The sequence below is a fragment of the Rattus norvegicus genome, chromosome 1, assembly GCF_021556685.1.
Source record: "Rattus norvegicus strain SHRSP/BbbUtx chromosome 1, alternate assembly SHRSP_T2T, whole genome shotgun sequence".
NCBI classification, from domain to species: domain Eukaryota; kingdom Metazoa; phylum Chordata; class Mammalia; order Rodentia; family Muridae; genus Rattus; species Rattus norvegicus.
The window spans coordinates 76,895,001-76,913,439 of NC_141534.1; the positions used below are offsets into that span (position 1 = coordinate 76,895,001).

The window sequence follows — 18,439 nt, forward strand, 5'->3', positions numbered from 1 at the left end:
CCTCTCACTTTGGTTCCAGGGGATCCAATGCTCTTTTCTGGTTTCTGTGTGCACCAAAAACATACACAGTGTATATATGAATATCAAGGCAGACTACATACACAGAAAATAAAAATAATATTTAAAAAAATCTCACTGTTTTCTGCTAGGTTATACCATCCTTGTTCTGTGACCTTGTTAACATATACGCTAACTGCATCTGTGCCTTCACATATAAAAAAAAAAAAATACAAAGTATAGGACCTGACTCACGTTGATGTGAAAACAGGATCCAGGTATAGGATCCTATTAGTGAATGCTTGAATGTTCTGTTATCTATTGTAACCTGTGCCGGTCAGTTTTATGTCCATTTGGCACAAGCTAGAGTAATTTTGAAAGAGAAATGCTCAACTGAGAAAAATGCTCCCACCAGATTTGCCTATGGGAGATTTGCCTGATGGTGCATTTTCTTGACTGGCGATTGGTACGAGAGGGCCCAGATCACTGTTGGTGGCACCAACCCCAGGCTGGTGCAAGTCATGAGGAGCAAGCCATAGGCAGTGTTCCTCCATGGTCTCTGCTTCATTTTTGGCCTCCTGGTTCCTGCCTCAAGTTCCTGTTCTGACTTCGCTGGGTGATAGACTACAAACTGTAGGATGAAATACTTTCTCCTCCCCAAGTTACTTCTGGTTGTGGTGTTTCAGCACAGCAACGGAAGCCTCAGCTAGGACCCATTGTGCAGATGTGGAAAACAAGGCACAGAAAGTCTCAGCAGTTCAGCACTGATAGATGAAGGAAGCAGAACTCACACAAAAGGGTTCAAAACACACACCACTGGATGGCCAGCATCTGGGATGTTCATCAGTGCATTTCCAGTATCCCAAACACAGCCTCACCCATAGTAAATGCTTACTATATACATGTAGTGAGGGCTGGGTATGGAGCCCTGTTGGTAGAATGTTTGACTGACATGCACAAGGCCAGAGGTTCTATCCCCAACACCACATAAGCAGGACATGGTGGTGCACCCGGAGATAGACGCAGGGAATTCAGAAGTTCGAAGTTATCCTTGGCCACATAGCAAGTTAGTGATTGACCTGGGTTACAAGACAGGACAAGGAAGGGGGCATGGAGCTTGTAATGAAAGAATGAATGAACAGGCTAAGATGCAAATAAAAATATTTTGGGGGGCCAGCAGGTAGGCTTGGTGGATAGAGGAGCTTGCTACCAAGCCTGATGATCTGAGTTCCATCCCCAAAACCCACCTGGTGGAAGGAAAAAAACTACTCCCCAGAGTTATCCTCTAACCTCCAGATGTTCACTGTGGTGCACATTCTCCACAGTGAACATGCACATGAAAGCATGCATACACACAATAAGTAAATAAACAAGTAAATAAATAGATGAATAAATAATGTGATGCAAATTTGGTTTAAAAGATGTTAGAGGCTGGAAATATGGCTCAGCAGTTAAAACATGTCATATTTTTGCAGAGGACCCAAGTTCTGTCAACAGCACCCACATTTAGAAGCTCAGGACCACCTGTAACTCCAGCTCCAGGGTAATATGACGCCCTCTTCTGGCCATCATGAGCACTGCACTTACATGTGCGCGCGTGCGCGGATACACACACGCGCGCGCACACACACACACACACACACACACACACACACACGCACCCTTACCTAAAATTTCAGAGTCACTAATCGTTTTGGTTTGGTGAAGAATGGTCTCACTGTGTAGCCAAGGCCAGCCTCAAACTCGCCATCCTCTCTCCTCATCCTGGTTGCTGAGATGGTTAAGGGTGCAGCACCACACTCAGCCCACTCTACCACCTTGCATCCACTGGGATGACAAATGACAGAAAAGTAGGTAACAAGTGTTGACAAAATGTGGAGAAACTGGAGTCTGTGTGCATCAGTGTCAGGAATAAAGTATAGTTCGGCTACTGTGGGACATGGTAATGGTTTGTAGGGTCCTCAAAAAGTTAAAGGTAGTGGGGCTGGAGAGATGACAGCTCGGTGGTTAAGAGCACTCAGTGCTATTGCAAGTGACCAGAGTTCAGTTCCTGGCACCCAAATGGCAGTTCATAACCATCTCTAACTCCAGTTCCAGCAGCTCTGATGCCCTCTTTGAACCACCAATTCATGGTACCCAAAAAGTGGGAACAGGAAACACTGACTGCACTTGTTATCTGAGCACCTGGAGAGGAGGCTGCAGGAGGGCCAGCAGTTCAAGGTCATCCTAGGCTGTATATTGAATTAAAGGCCAGTCTCAGCTATGCACTACCTTGTTAGAAAGTGACAATAATCTGAATCCTCTCCTAAAATGAAGTAGCTAGACAAACCAAATGTAATGTGTGCATGCAGTGGCGTATTACTCAACTGTTAAAAAGGAATTATGCTGATGATACAGCTCAGTGTACAGAGTGTTGGCCCTACTGCACCAGAGGAGCTTGGTTTGATTCCCCAGAACCCCCTAAACCTGGCTGATGGCAAAGAAGCATGTCATCCCATCAGGAGCTCAAGGTCATGAGTTCAAGGTCATCCAGGCAGCTCCTGGGTTCCCCCAGGCTACTTAATATTGTTTTCAAAACCAGTCCAAACTGGGCATGGTGGTACACACCTTTAATCGTAGTACTGGGGGTGGGGGGTGCAGAGGCAGGAGGATTTCTATAATATGGAGGCCAGTCTGCTATACATAATGAGTTCTAGGACAGCCAGGGCTACACAGAGAAACCATGTCTCAAAAAAAACTTTTAAAAAAGGAAAAACCTCAAGCCAAAATAAATAAATAAATAAATAATCATTACAAGAGGGAATTTCCAGAACAAAAATAGAATGTATAAAATGTATAAAAACTTCACAATGAAACCGTTGTTGAGTATCCATAGTGCATGGTAATAAAGAACTTTTGGACTATGAAACTTGCTGTAACATGCTTGAGCTTTGAGGCTGTGATGCTAAGTGAAATAAACCAGCCACACGACAAAAACTGTATCATTTGGCTGTCAAGATGGCTCGGCCTGTAAGGGTGACTGCCACCAAGCCTTAAGGTCTGAGTTCAATCCCTGAGACCCACGTGGTAGAAAGAGAAAAAAAAAAAAAACTAAAGAAAGTTGTCCTCCTGACTCATGCTCATGTCTTGATACAGGCATACTCATCCACCTACATATACACACACGCATATACACGCACGCATATACACATACGCATACACACCCACCCACATACTCACCCACCCACATACACACACGAATATACAGGGACGTTAGGAAAAAGTTTGAAATGTAATAAAAAATAAAAAAAATGTATAGGGGGGCCTGGGGGAACCAAATTCACAAATACGGGGAGTAGAACAGTGGGGACCGAGGTGAGGGAATGGGGAAAGGCTCGCTGGTTCTTCCCAAGGGTTGGAGGCACTCTGGAGACTCGTTCTAGAACACCAAGAACGCAGTCAGCGTGACTGAGCTGCGTGCTTAACAGTGAGTTAAGGTGGCACTACGGTGTAACTCGGGGTAGAGGGCCAGTCTAGCGTAGGACCCAGATCACCGGGAGGGAACCAGTGCCCCGGGGTGAGGGCACACAGGGCAGTAATCAGGAAGGCGAGGCATTCAAGGTCATGCACAGCCTCAACCTGCTCCCTGCTCGCCTGTAAAAACAAAAAAACCACCATAATAGAAAACGAGATCACTGTTCTCTCTGAATATACAGCGCGAGAGAAGATGCTGGGTAAACCTGACAGGCCGTGTTCGAGACCCAGAACCCATGTAAGAAGGCAGATGTGGTGGTGCACAGTTGCAATCCCTGCACGATAAAGAGAGGACATAGAAATGACAAACCCGCCCGGAAGTTCACTGGCTAGCTAGCCTACACTGCATCATGACAGCAGCAAGAAAGAGAAAGTTGTTCTCTGTCCTCCACACATGTGCTGTGGTATAGCTCCTGTATGTGAGCAAGCAAGAACACGACACACACACACACACACACACACACACACACACACACACACACACACACAAATATGTAAAAAGAGTTTTTTTGTTTTTTTGTTTTTTAAGATAGGGTTTCTCTGTATAGTCCTGGATTCCCTCGAACTTACTCTGTAGACCAGGCTGGTCTTGAACTCATAGAGATCCACCTGCCTTTGCCTCCCAAGTGCTGGGATTAAATGTGTGTGCCACTACATCCCTAAGTAAATGTTTTTTAAATTAGTAAGATGATAAATTAATTTATAATGTGTATATTTTGTTACAATTTTAAAAAAGGAAAAAAATCCTATGAATGTAAACTTTCATATCTCTCTCTCTCTCTCTCTCTCTCTCTCTCTCTCTGTGTGTGTGTGTGTGTGTGTGTGTGTGTGTGTGTGTGTGTGTGTGAAGGAAGGTAAAAGGTCAACTTTGCAATTTTGGGTGTCTTCCCCAATCATTCTCCATCATTTTCTTTGAGACAGGGCCTTCAACTGAACCTGGAACTCATCCATTCAGCTAAGCTGTCTGGCCAACAAACTCCTGGACCCTCCTATCTCTATCTTCCCAGCTACATTCCCTAAATGTAACTTCTATCTGTCAGCGTACTCACAGTGGTGTGATGAGTTAAGATGATGGTCTCAGGTTTCCACCTCAGAGTGTTTCAGAGTCACGTAAGACCGATCGCTAAAGCACACAGAGGGCTCAGCCAACTTGGACAAAGCCCTGAGTCCCATCCCCATCGTTGCATAAACCAGGTCTGTTAACCCACGCCAGCACTCAGGATGTACAGAAGGAGGATCGAGAGTTCAATCCATCGTTGGCTACACACCAAGTTCAAGGCCAGCCTGGGATACTGTGACTGTAATTATCAATTCTGCACCTAGGACCCAAGCCTCTGGATATACCTGTTAAGGATTGTCTAGATTAAGGTTAGCTTTCGGTGAAGAGGTTTTTAATTAAATTAATTGATGCGAGAATATCTAATTGTGGGTTATATAGAGTGGAGAAGGTAGGACACTGAGATGTCCCAGCAGATAAAAAGGTGCCCTTCCGTGGAGACTGGTGAGCTGGCTTTGATACCAGGAACCCATTTGGGGCGTAGGGTAAATTCCCCTCCACCCAAATCAGGCAGACAGACAGGCAGACATGCAATTAAAGTGGAGAGAGCATACTGAGCACTAGCACGCATGCATTAGTCCATCACTCTACTTCTGAACGCGCCAGTAATGTGAATAGCTGCTTCAAGTTCTTGCTGCCTTGACTCCCCCACAATGATGGGCTGTAGCCTGGAATTGAGAGTCAAATGAGCAAACCTTGCTCCCCTTAAGTTGACTCTTTTGAGTATTTTGTCACAGCAAATGGGAAGCAAACCTAACAGAAAGGGGAGACTCTGCCTCAAAATTGAGGGTCAGGGAAGAGTGAGCAAGATGGCTTGCCGTTAAGACACTTTCTTCCAAGCCTGATGACCCGAGTTTGAAACTCAGGTCTCACGTGGTAAAAGGAGGGGACTGGCTCCTATAACAAGCTACCCTGATTCGTACACTCATGCAAACACACACAAAAAATAGATAGATAGATAGATAGATAGATAGATAGATAGATAGATAGATGGATGGATGGATGGATGGATGGATGGATGGATGGATGGATGGATGGACGGATGGACGGATGGATAGATGGATGTAAAGATAAGATAAAAGTAAAGAATCTAACGAGTTATCAGTAACAATACCCTCTTGGCTAACTGTGTACCTGCCACTGCTAATGATTTGACAGGGAGATCATTAAATTACTCAGGTCTTTGCACAACCTTCTAACAGATACAGTAACAGGATCCCTGAAGGAGTTGCCCTGCTTCACACAGATGCTGCATCCTACGGAGGTTTAACCACTGCCAGGCTGGGGGGAGGGAATGGGGGGATGTCACAGAGCTTGGACTCTGAGCCAACTTCTCTGGACTCCCATCCCAGACCTGCCAAGTCCCAGCAGTGCAGCTCTTAGGAAACAATGCCCCCTGAGTTTCAGTCTCTTCACTGAGAAATGAGGGTGATAGTGTGGCTTTAGAGGGTTCTGGTGAGGTTCCAATGAACTGAAACACAGATCCTGTGATGGTCACAGCAGGCACCACCTTCTAGGATCTGAGCTCACTAGGCTAGAAACTTTTACTTTTAAAAATCTTACTTCTCCCCCCTTCTCCTCCCCCTCCCCTTTCTTTTTGAGACAGGATCTCTCTATGTACCCCTGGCTGTCTTGAAACTCACTATGTAAACCAGAGGAATCTGCCTGCCTATGTTTCCCGAGTGCTGGGATTAAAGGTATGTACCACTACACCCAGCTCAGGTTTATTTTATTTTAAATTGGGGACTGGTGGGTGCATGCGTACATGAATACTGGTGCCCCTGAAGCCCAGCAGAGGGTGTCAGATCCCTTCCTCACTGCAGTTACCTGACATGCATCCTGGGAACTGAATGCTCATCTCCCAGAAGAGTACTCCCAACAAGCACTCTCAACTGCTGAGCCATCCGTCCAACACTGGCCTACATAGGAGCTTTTCATGTCCAGAGTCTCTGTAATCCTGACTCCCCATGCCCTAGACCAGCCCAACATACAGCGCACAGCTGTGGACAGGATACATGAAAAACAGGTCCAGCAGGCTGTGTCCCTCACATGCCTCACACTGTGGGTGTCCCAGCCTGAGTCACTTTCCCTTCTCAGGCCTCCAGCTTCCTGCTCTGACAAACAGGAGCCATAATAATACCTTCCCTGTGGCACAATTGCAAAGACTCAATGAGATAATAAGGCAGGCAAAGTGCTGAACACGGGGGTTTGCAGAGTCAGCGGCAATAAATGGGACTGTAGGTCCAGACTGTTGGGTCCCCAGAGAGGTGCGGGGAGCATAGCTGAGAGTTCTCAGAAAGGCTGGAATACAGCTGTCTGGTGTGGGCACCACCACCCCAACGCAGCCATGGGCATGGGCTGAGAGGGGAAAAGACTTCCTCCTAAGAGGAAGTGAAGAAGCAAAAAGGGAGAGGAGTAATGCTTCACATTGATTATATGCGATCTTTTGGTCACACTCACTTAAATATTAAGCTCACCTCATTTTAGCTGGGAATGGAGCCCAAGTACAATACCAGAGTGCTTCACCCTACCATCAAGCTCCACCCCTAGCCTCTCACTGGAAGATCCTAGGGAGACACCTTACCATTGAACCATACCACCAGACCCCTCACTAGTAATTCTAGGCAAGTGCTCTACCACTGAACCACCCGACCAAGCCCTTTTTGGTGGAGTCTGCGTAGGTGTTTTACTACTGAACCGTGCCTCCAAGCCCTCTCACAGGGTGGGAGTAGGGAATTCTAGGCAGGTGCTGTATACTGAGCCACACTCCCAGCCCCTTTATGGGGGATTCTAGGCAAGTGCTTTACCACTACACACCCTCAGACCTGCCTTTTGTTTTAATGTAGGCATTAGGAAAAATTAATTAAATATACAATTGATCTTTCTGTTGGAAAGAAGCAGAGAGAGTGCTTAGGGAGGAAGGAGTCTGGTTTTAATCCCTGGAAATCCCAATAAGAAGAAAACTAGTAATATATAAACAGTACCAGGATGTGCAGCGTCTGCCTGCCTGCAAGGCCTTTTACTCATATCAACAGACCCCCCTTAATCTTGTGAGTAAGGCATTATTGTGATCCTCCTTTCCCAATAATGAAAATAAAACTGGGAATGTTGAAATAGACATACAGCCCAAGGTCACACTGCTCTACGTGGTGGACAAAAGGCAAGCCCCCTCTGTCTTACTTTAGGGTTTAAGTCTCAGTGGCAACATTCTATCCCATTTAAGATACCACAAAGGAAGCTAGAGACTGAGCCTCGGAATTCCAAGACCCACCTTCCACACAATTGAATCCCCAAGCGGGCTGAAAGTTGGTGTTTTCCTTGCCTTGTTCCAGACCTAAATTTCAATCCAGATGCTACAGTACGTTAGCTGTGTGACTTTCTGGGCTTGACACTGGCAAGACACAAGCTCTCTGCCTTTCTCTGAGCCTTTGCTTTCTCTTGGGGGTGGTAACAGTAGCTTTTAGCAGGGTTATCTGAGGGACACATGAACATAGTTACAGTGACAGACAAGTCAGCCCTCACCAGCTAGCTCTTTGACACACTAACCTCCTTTGGCTTACAGAAAACCCACTTAACAGTTTTAACTAAACATCTAATCCTTTCTCAACTCTCCCTTGATGCATTTCTCTATCCCCCTCATGCTTTAACCCTTTGTGGTGGCCAGTTTAATTTTGCTAACTGGACACAATCTAGTCACCGGAGAAGAGAGTCTCAAAGAGGGATCTCAATAAGGGACAGTGAAATCAGGTTGGACTGTGAGCATCTTTGTGAAGGACTGTCTTGATTGCCTTAATAGAGATGGAAACACATGCCCACTGTGGGTGGCTCCATTCCCAGGGCTTCAGGGTCCTGGATCGTTTATGAGAGAAAGCTGAACACAAGCATACAAGCAAGCAGTGTGCATGCATTATCTTTCTCTGTGGAGTGATGTGACAAGCTTTTTGAAGTGTCTGCCTTGATTTCCCCACAAAAATCTACTGTCACCTAGAATTAAACTTTAAAAAGTCCCTTTCTCTTTTATTTTTCGACAGAGTGTCTTATCCTAAGAACAGAAATGAAAATAGAACACCTTTTGACCATCTGGATTTTGTTTGTTTTGAGGCACGGTCTTGCTTTGTAGCTCAGATCCATCTTGGAGCATGGATCCTGCCCTCAGAAATCATGCCTTGGCTTCCAGAGTGCTTGGATTATAGGAGTGGCCCACCATGCCTGGCTTCAAAACTTTGTTTGTTTGATTTGTGTGTGTGTGTGTGTGTGTGTGTGTGTGTGTGTGTTTCTAATGACAATTTTGTTTGAGGCAGGGCCTTTTGCGAGAGGCTAGGCTGCTGGCAGGCCCTAGTGACGCTCTGTTCTCTACCTCCCCAAAGCTAGGATTACAAGTATGTGCCACCCTGTCTGGCTTTTTATGTGTGTTCTGGGAATTGAACTCAGGTCCTTGTGTTGACGGATCAGGCGCTTTATGAAGTGACTCGGTTGTGCTGCTCTTTTCCTCTTAGATGACCCTGGTCCACTCGTGCACTAATGCTCATCACATTGACCCCTCCAGGTTGCTTCCTGAGTTTAGCCTTCCCTACTATGTCTCCAGCAGTCTAGAACAGGGGGAAGGAAGAATGACAAATGGGCCAAGCCTGATTTGTAAAGGATGGAGAGAACGTCAAGGAAGAGTGGAATTTCCTGGTGTGTGAAAAACAGCATGAAATTAAGCCAGACCTTTTGACACAGTTCAAGGCCAGCCTGGGAAACTTAGTGAGACTCTGTCTCAAAACAAACAAACAAACAAACAAACAGTGGAGGATAGAATCCCTTCCTAGCATCCATGAGGCCTGGTGTTCGGTCTATTAGGGCGTGGGGGTAAACCAGGTATGGTGGCTCATGCCTGTGGTCTCAAATCTAAGGCAGGATTGCTGTGCATTCAGGGCTGGCCTGATCTGCATTACTAGCCCTGTCTTTAAAAACAGAAGCAATAAACCATGTGTAGGAATTCATGTTGTAGTTCCAGCGAAGAGAAGACAGAGAAGCGAGGGGATCTTGTCTGGGCCAATGAAATGGCTCATTGAGTTAAGGTGCTTGCTGCCAAATCTGATGACCTGAGTTCCACTCTGGAACTCATGCGGTAGGAAGAGAAGGGAAATTAACTACTATGACGTTATCTGCTGACTTCAACACGTGTGGCCATGGCATATTCATCATGCATGCACACATGTGTGTAACACACACACACACACACACACACACAGAGCATACAAACAAGTAAACAAAATAAAGATAAAAGAGTCTACATAAACTTCCTACTTTAAAAAAAAAAAAAAAACAAAGTTAAAGGCCAGCCTTGGCTACACAGAAAATTAGAAGTCAGCCTAGGCTACATGACACCCTTTCTCAAAAACCCAGACCACACAGAAAGGAGAGACAGAGATGAAGGAAGGGGAAGAGAGAAAGAAAAGAGGGAAAGAGGGAGGAAGTACGGGGAGGAGAAAGGGAAAAGCAGAGGGCAGGAATTCAAACGCCGCCGGTGTCCATGAATGGTGCTCAGCTGGACTGCAGCCACACTCACGTGTAGTAGGGCTGTTTTCACTGGCAGCGGTAACACTGTCCGTGTGCTCCATAAAGCCTGGACTAATTACTATACTGCAAGCTGTAAGCCCTTCAGGACCCAGCTTCCTCCTGTCACAGGTATTGTTTCTTACCAGGCGCTCTAAATCAGACCTGCTCACAACTGAGTCTGTGCTACCCCTCCTTGTAATGAGCTAAATAAGAGAAAATAAAGAAATCTAAGCAAAATGCTTGCGCTTTCATCTCGAGAGCAAAGCCCCTACTGTCGGGCAAGCGTGCTCTGGCCAAAGCTTCGTCACCACCTAGGAGTTCTCACCTGAGGTGATATTTAATCCCCCCTCTCACGGAGAATGTAAATAATGTATGGAGACAATTTACAATCTTGGTTGTCACAACTGTTGGGGGTGGGCGGGACTAGACAGAGAATAGAGAAGCAAGCCATCAACATCCTACGATGCACAGCTCAGCCCCCGCCACGCAGGATTCTCAGTTCCAAAATGTCACCAGGGCTGAGGTTCAGAAGCCCCACCTCCGAGACACCCCTCACCCTGCTCTCCTTCTCAGATCTCATAATTGCTCCATCAGCAATGCCTTCCCACGGGGAACTTTGGAATATACTATGCATTCAAACCATGGCTCCCACATTCTCCCTTTCCACCCTCCCGTAGCCATTTCTGAGCACAGCAGCAAGAGCCATCCTGGTGGAACTTAAGCCGGCTCACAGGGCTCCTCTGCTCCGGAACCTTCAGTGGCTCCCATCTCTAAGCAAAAGCTGAATCTTCTATGGCATATATTTGAACCTATGGGATCAAGAGCCTATTATCTCTTTGATGGCACATCCCTTCCTCATTGTGTCCCAGCCACACTGGCCTCCAACTGTTGGCCAAACACAGATTCACGCCCACTCAGGGCCTTTGCAGTGACTGCTTCTACAACCCAACCCCCTTTTGTCTCCAACCTCACTTCTTCCAGGCCACCAACCAAAGTCAACTGACATGTGAAACTCCTCCCAGCCAGCCAGTCAGTCAGTCAGCCTGACTGTCTGTCTGTCTTTCTCTTTCTTCTTTTTTGTTTGGTTTGTTTGTTTGTTTGTTTGTTTTGAAGACAGGGTTTCTCTGTGTAGTCCTGGCTGTTCTGAAACTCATTCTATAGACCAGGCTGGCCTTGAACTCAGAGATCCATCCGCTTCTGCTGGTATTAAGGCATCTTCCACCACCATCTGACTCCTCTCAGCCTTCTTGATTAACTCACGAGCATAGCCCTGATGCTTCTCTCTCTCCATTTCTGCTTTTTCCCTATTTGTTTATCTCCATTACTTTCCCCCTCCCTCGATAGCAGAAGACACTTAAAGTTGGAGATCTGTATGTTTTTACCCCTCATTGTTCTTGAATCAAGCAGGAGAACCTGGGGGCCATGTCGAGGGCTCGATGGATAGGGGTTCCTGCTTCCAAGCCTGACAACCTAAATTCAGTTCCACAAACTTCCATGGTGGAAAGAGAGAAATGACTCCCACAAGTTCTCCTCAGACCTCTACATTCACACCAAGACATACACACTCAGCCCATACTGACACACACACACACACACACACACACACACACACACACACACACACAAATTTAAAAGGTTCAGAGCCTTGCCGCACAGTTTAAAGCCAATAAAAACTGATGGGTGCATGAGCATATGGATAAATGAGTGAGTGGATGTATGAATGGAGGGTTCAGGTGCAAACTCCCATGTTTGGCTCTGTGCCCCGTGCCTGGCCAGGCCAGAGTATGCATGTGAGTGACACAGCCTCTGGGGATATGGTGGAGCATATGGAGGAGGGGTAGGGGATGACAGTGAGCAGTCTTGACTATGATATCTGAGTGACTCGATAACCAGATCCAGAAAAGTACACACTACTCAATCAGGGACAGTGGGGGTCAATTCAGTACCCCCGGGGCCTTTGGGGTCAGATCTTCTGGGATGGCTTTTCAGGAGCCAGCAGTAGGACCTTAAGGAAGCAGTTTCCCTGCGTTGAGACATTGGGAACTGACTATGGGTTTCCGTATGCAACACCCCACAGACTTCAAAGCCCAACCATTCCTCACGTGAGGCGAGTGCTTTGTCAGGCAATGGAAAGACAGATGATAAACCAAAGCCAGGGGTGGGGGGAATAAAAACTTCAGCCTATTGGTGCTATTGGGAGATGCTTCGAGGTCCCTGGTGCACTCCTTAAAGCCACTGATAAAGGTGCTGAGGCTCAGAGAGGTGGAAGGATGGTGGTCACATAATGAGGCGCCCAGAGTCTTGCTTCCCATTCTAACGCCTCTCTATGCACGGTGGCACACCTGAAATGTGTATGAAAGAATTGATGACATGGAAAGTGGGTTAGAGGAGGAGTTGAAGAGGAAGACAGCAGGCGTCTTGGGGAATGAAGGGACTGGAGAGGAGAGGGGTTTGAGCTAGGAAGCATTACAAAGAGAAGAAAACTGTTGGAGGGGGAACAGAGACAAGAAAGAAAGTGTCCTAGGAGCCTGCTGAGGAAGGCATGAGGCTGGGGAGATGCCATTATAAATGGGGACAAGAAAGACCAGGTTGTGAGCTTGGGAGAAATCCTGATGGGAGAGAGGCTGAGGGTTACAGCAAAGACCCACAAGAAGAAGAGGGACCGAGAGAGACCAGAGAAGGCCATAAAGCATTGCTCTGTTTCAATTCCGGGAACCCATGGAGCCAAACAGGAGAGGGAAGACGTGGGGAAGGAGCAAGGCGAGCATGGTACGTGCTGGTGAGATGGCTCATGGGTGAAGGTCACACCCATGGCTGAGTGTAACAACCTGAGTTCCATCCCTGGAATCCACATGGTGGAAGAAGGTTATCAACTCCTGCGAGTTGCCTGCTGCCTTCCGCTTGCACACACTAAATAAATAAGTAGTATGATAAACATTTTTAAGGGGGCTGGAGAGACGGCTCAGCAGTGAAGAACACTCCCTGCTCTTCCATGGGACCAGAGTCCAGTTCCCAGCACCATACCAGGCAGCTAACAACATTTTATTACTAACTCTGTGTATATCAGAGGCCCTGTTCAAGATTCCATGGGCACTTGAACACATGCAAGTGTGCAAAGCACAGACACATACAATACGCATATGGTAATTCCACCTGGCTCACAGCCATCTGTAACTCCAGTTCCAGAGGCTCTGGCACCTTCTTCTGACCTCAAAGGGCACCAGGCATGCATGTGGTGCATAGTTGACCATGCTGGCAAAACATTCACACACATCATCAAATCCAATATAAAATAAAAATAAAAAGAGAATCCCAGAAGAGGGCTGGGACAGAGGGATGCATGGAATCATAGCTCCTCCAGCAGTGAAGCACACCCCTCAAGACCTTGGGATGAGATTCAGAACACTAGCAGTCGCTTTGCTGGAGGCACAGGCTTCAGCGGAGGTGGCCAGCCTGGGCCTTCCTGCACCCTACCTTCCAGGCAGCATATCCGCCAGAGGCCTGAATGTGTGAGGCCCCCAGGGTCCTTCTTCTCTGAGGAGCCACTGCCCCCACGATGGGGTGGTCCATCATCACCTGCTGTGAGGTTGGTGGTGTTGCAGATGAGAGCTCTTGTGTAGAGCCAGTAGTCAGTGCTGATGGCGATGGTCATGAGGCCAAAAGCTGCAAAGGCGCCTATGGTGGTCAGTAGTACCTGAACGCCCTTTTCGCACCACAAACCCCTCTCTTCATTCCAGCGTTTCAATGATTCCAGTTTGACCACGGGCAACCGGGGGGCCGTGGGCCACCACCGGGGCAGCGGAGGCGGGGCCGTGCCGGCGGCTGGGGGGGTCACAGCACAGGCAGAAGCTGGGGGGCCTCGAGGGGCCAGAGGGGAAGGGGGCAGCGAGCAGGTGGCTGCAGAGGCGGAGGTCAGAGTGAAGTCATGGTCTTCAGCTGGTGGAGGCAAAAGAGAGAGGGAGTTAGTTCTCCGAGGTCGGCTTTTTTTTTTTTTAAACCCAAAGCTGCTTGCCTGCTAAATCTGAGAAATTACTCCCTCATCAGCCATATACTCAGAGGTCCTAACCCAGTCCCCTCAGTTCGTCCCCTGTGATCACCTCTGTCCTCTTGTGAAGCCAACTCTTGGTTCAAATCCTACTGCTATCTCCTAAGAATGCTCCTGCCTCTGTTCACTCCTTAGACCCCTTTCTTCCCATTGCCAGCCCTCGAACATATAGCACTCCATACACACACACATACTCCTGCACCTCGTACATCCACTGCTCAAGAAAAGCTGGTCCGTGTATCTCCAGCTTTGCCTCTAGTATGTCTTCAACTTAGGAGCATCGACTGTCAGCAACTAAGTCAGGATATGATAGTTAGTAGGTGTTGGCCTAGCATGCACGAAAGCCCTGAGTTTGATCCCAACCACAGTGTGCATGGGACACGGTGGTGTATGCCTGTAATGCCAGCACTCAGTGGGTAGAGGCGGAAGGATCAGTTCAAGGACATCCTTGGCTACGTAGCAAATTGGAGGCCAGTCTGGGCTACTTGAGAGCCCATCTAAAGAAAAAAAAATGCTCTCTAAGTCCATTTTTCCCCCTCCTCCTTAGCAGGATACTGATCTCCCCCAAAGTTTGTTTTGTCACTCAGTGACACCTGCATTTCCCCTTATAATTTTTCTCTACTTAGGAAAAATAAAGCCCTCGCTGTCCCCTTAACTTAAAAAAGAAATCTTCCCAACTGACCCCTGATATTTGCAGGAGTTCAACGTGTGCTCAGTGATCCTAACGCTTCCACAGTTTCATCTGTGGACGCTTAGGCCTCCCTTCCTCTCTCCTCCCGTAGCCTCTGTGTCTCAGGACCCAGCCTTGCACCTCGGATACACCTTCCAAGTGCCAGAGGATTAAATGAAAATCCTGATGCCTGAACTCCTGAGAAATCCCAATTTAATGGGTCTGAGAAGTGGTCAGAGCACCTAAGGTTTTTTAGAAAGCTCTCTGGGTAATTTCCAAGTCCCCTAGGTTTGGGAGGCTATACCCCTACCTCCATATTCAGACTCTCACAGTCCCTCCTGTACCTTCGCCCATCTCCCTTCCAACCCCAGCAGCCTACTATGATTTTGACTCAAAAAAAACTCCGTACTGTCTTGCTTCAAAGCATTTGGAACCTGGCCTCCGTTCTCCCTACAACTTACACAAACTCATCTTTTCCACTGCTTTCTTCTCCTCCATTAAGAAAAATTTGCTGTATGAGCTTCACAAGGTTTCCTACTCACAGCAATTACGTCCTCCAGACCCCAATTTCCTTCCATTCAGAAATGTCCTAATATCTAACCCATCCAAAAATATAATCGCCCTCTCCCCTTCTGCCCAGCATGTCTTGGTTCTTGCCCTCCACAGAGACTCCTCCGGACAGCTTCTGTAACCCCTCAATTCTAGATGTTCTCAGGTGACTCTGCAGCTATATTCTCTTCAACACATTAGAACCTGCCCTCCCAACTTTTTTTTAACATCATAGAGAATCCCCTTCCCTTTTGCCCACTTCTTCCACCCACCACAGCATCCAGCACCTCCTTCACGTAGAAAACTCCCCTCTGCAGGCCTGATTGACTTCTCTGGAACAACTCCAGCCCTTCCCCATATCAATTTCACCTGTGCAGAAACTTAGCCCCCACCATCTCAAAAGAAAGAAAGAAAGAAAGAAAGAAAGAAAGAAAGAAAGAAAGAAAGAAAGAAAGAAAGCAAGCAAGCTACAAAACTACAACTCTCGGGATAACTCATTCCTGTGCATTCATTTCTATCTTCTATAAGATCCTACCATAGCGCCTCTTCCTCTCTGTTTCCCTTACCTATCTAACCTCTTCCCTTGACTTCTTTCCCAAATCCCCCTGTAGAAAAGTCTGGGAGCTCTGAGGACGAGAGGCAGCAACCAGAAACCCCGGGTCCTGGTACAGGGTGACCTTGGCCTCCCAGTTTCCTCCCTCTGGTTCCACCGCCCCCACCAGCTGGCCCTGGACTGGGTCTGCTCCCAGGAGGGGATGTAAAGAAAGGTTGTCTATGGGGGGGTGTCTCCATGGCAACGGGGCCTAGTGCCCCACACGTGTGCTCCTGCCTACACACACACACTCTCTCTCTCTCTCTCTCTCTCTCTCTCTCTCTCTCTCTCTCTCTCTCTCTCTCTCTCTCTCTCTCTCTCTCTCTCTCTCTCTCTCTCTCTCTCTCTCTCTCTCTCTCTCTCTCTCTCCTTTCTCCCTCCTCTCTCTCTCTTTCCCTGGTCTGCCCCTTCCTGGGCCCATTCCCAGCTTTCCGTTTTCCATGCTGGCCCCGGACCCAGACTGAGTTTCTCTCTTCTTGCCTCTGGACATGCCTTTGCCCCTCACCACAACCTAGCAGCTACGTCCACTCTCTTAACAAATTGCTTCTTCCACAGACATGAGCGCTGACCCCGAGATGTACCTCTTTCCCATGCCTGGTGGGCCCTATAACCTGGAAGCAAAGCAAAAGGGACCAGGAGGGACTTTCTTCATCAATTAAGATTTTTAAGAGCTTTTCATTTTTGTCAAATTGAGAGGCAATCTGTTTGGCTTTGGAGACTCTTCATTGAGTCTATCTGCAAAGAAGAAAGGAATAGGGGACCCCCAATTCTAAAGCTTCTGGATAGAAGAAGGGATCACAGTCCTTCGTTTGAGAGCCTAGCATTTCTCAGAATCAGGGGGATACACAGAACCTTAATTCTACGCCCACCCACCTCCGATTAATAAAAAGATCTCTCACCTCAGTTAACGATAGGTCAACTCTCCGATGCACTGGGGAGGGACGTCCAGCCCCTGCTGCCAGCACCCTCCCCAGAAACACCTCTGGGCTCCCAATTCTCGCTGCTTCCCCCTCCCCCAGCAGCAAGGGACCCAGGCGTCCGACCTGGTTGAGAGGGGATGGAGATGAGGAGGCGTATGAAGAATGGGGGTGTAGAGTGAGGGGGAGGGGAGCTGGGGGTAGCTCGGAGCTTGGGCGGTCAGGATGTGAGGGTCGGGATTTGAAAAAAAAGGTGAGGAGACAATTTGGTTTTCGTGTCGCTGGGTAAAGTGCGGAGCTGGAAGAGAGAAGGAGGGAGGAGGGAGGGAGGGGGAGGGGAGCTGCTGAGGGATGGGGGAGCCTCCGAGAGGAGAGGGATTGGGGGGAAGGGAAGTGGTTGGGGAGCAGGGTCTGAGTGGCAGAAGGAAGCTGAGGAAGAAGAGAAACAGATCCAGAGAGGGAGGGAGACGGAGAGAGACAAGGAGAATCGGAAAGACAGAGAGACCCAGAGACTGAGAACAGAGGTGGGGGAGGGAAGAATTTGGGGGAGGCAGTGACTGGTAGCAGAAGGAAGTTGAAGAGACACACACACAGAGAAATATCCAGAGAGAGAAGGGGACAGAAGCAGGAAGAGATGCAAAGAAAGAACAGCAAGAGATGAGGGAGAAATAGAAGGGTAGGGGGAAGCTGGGGAGGGTTGGGGAGATGAGAGGAAGAGGGATGGGGTCTGGGCAACGGAAGGGAACAGGAGTAAGAGACAGTCATCCAGAGAAAAGGGAGGAGAGACAGATGGGAAGAGAGAGACTGAAAGAATGGGAAGAGGGAAAGAAATAGAGGAAGGGGTGATAAAGAAATTGGGGATGGGGGCAAGGGAGAGAGTAAGGGGGGAGAGCAAGACAGAGAGCGAAAAAGAGACAGGGAGAGACGGAAAGAGGCTGATTGTGGGGAAGGGGACCATCTCAAATGCACTGAGGAAGTCAGAGATAGAGGACACCTCTGCTCCCTCCCACCTGCACCCCTATCCCCTTGATCCCTACCCCCATCCCCATTTCAAAGCCACCACCCCCACCCCCACTAGCCTCCATCTCTTCAGCATGGCTTGCCGCCGCCACCGCCTCTTCCTGTTGTCATAGCAACAGGATCCAGGCGCCCAGCCAAGGTTGGCAGCGGCAGCCGGAAATGAGGGGAGGGCCTTTTAAAAAAGACCCCAGGAATGCTCTCCCCCTTTCTCCCCCCCCCCAAAAAAAATCAAGGGAAAGATCAACTTCTCAGGGTCTTTTCTCCTCTTTCCTCAAGTAGCGGGGCCAAAGATTTCTTCCAAATGAACCATAATTCATTTACAAGCATAGCAAGCATTTTGAGTTTTACCAACAATTTTCTTTTTCTTGGTACCTTCTGCTTCTACCGTAGCTTATTTAACCCTGACGGAAAAGGAGGATGTCGTTCGGTTCTCATCAAGACAAGAATCAGGCTGGGGAACAAAGAGGATAGATAAACGTATCCAGGACTGGGCTGGAGAACTAGGCAACAGTTGTGAATATTGCTGTCACTTCTA

General features: G+C 48.0%; 1 protein-coding gene across 1 annotated transcript in view; it reads right to left on the minus strand.

The window, feature by feature from the left end:
- Positions 1-17,126, minus strand: part of Cacng8 (calcium voltage-gated channel auxiliary subunit gamma 8) — a 24,190-nt gene extending 7,064 nt beyond the window's left edge. The window contains exons 1-2 of the mRNA NM_080696.3: positions 16,867-17,126; positions 13,586-14,047 (exon numbers count right to left, since the gene is read on the minus strand). Coding sequence (NP_542427.1) covers positions 13,586-13,865 — 280 coding nt within the window. The 5' untranslated portion in view covers positions 13,866-14,047; positions 16,867-17,126. The remainder of the gene's footprint in view (positions 1-13,585; positions 14,048-16,866) is intronic.
- Positions 17,127-18,439: the final 1,313 nt, after the last annotated feature.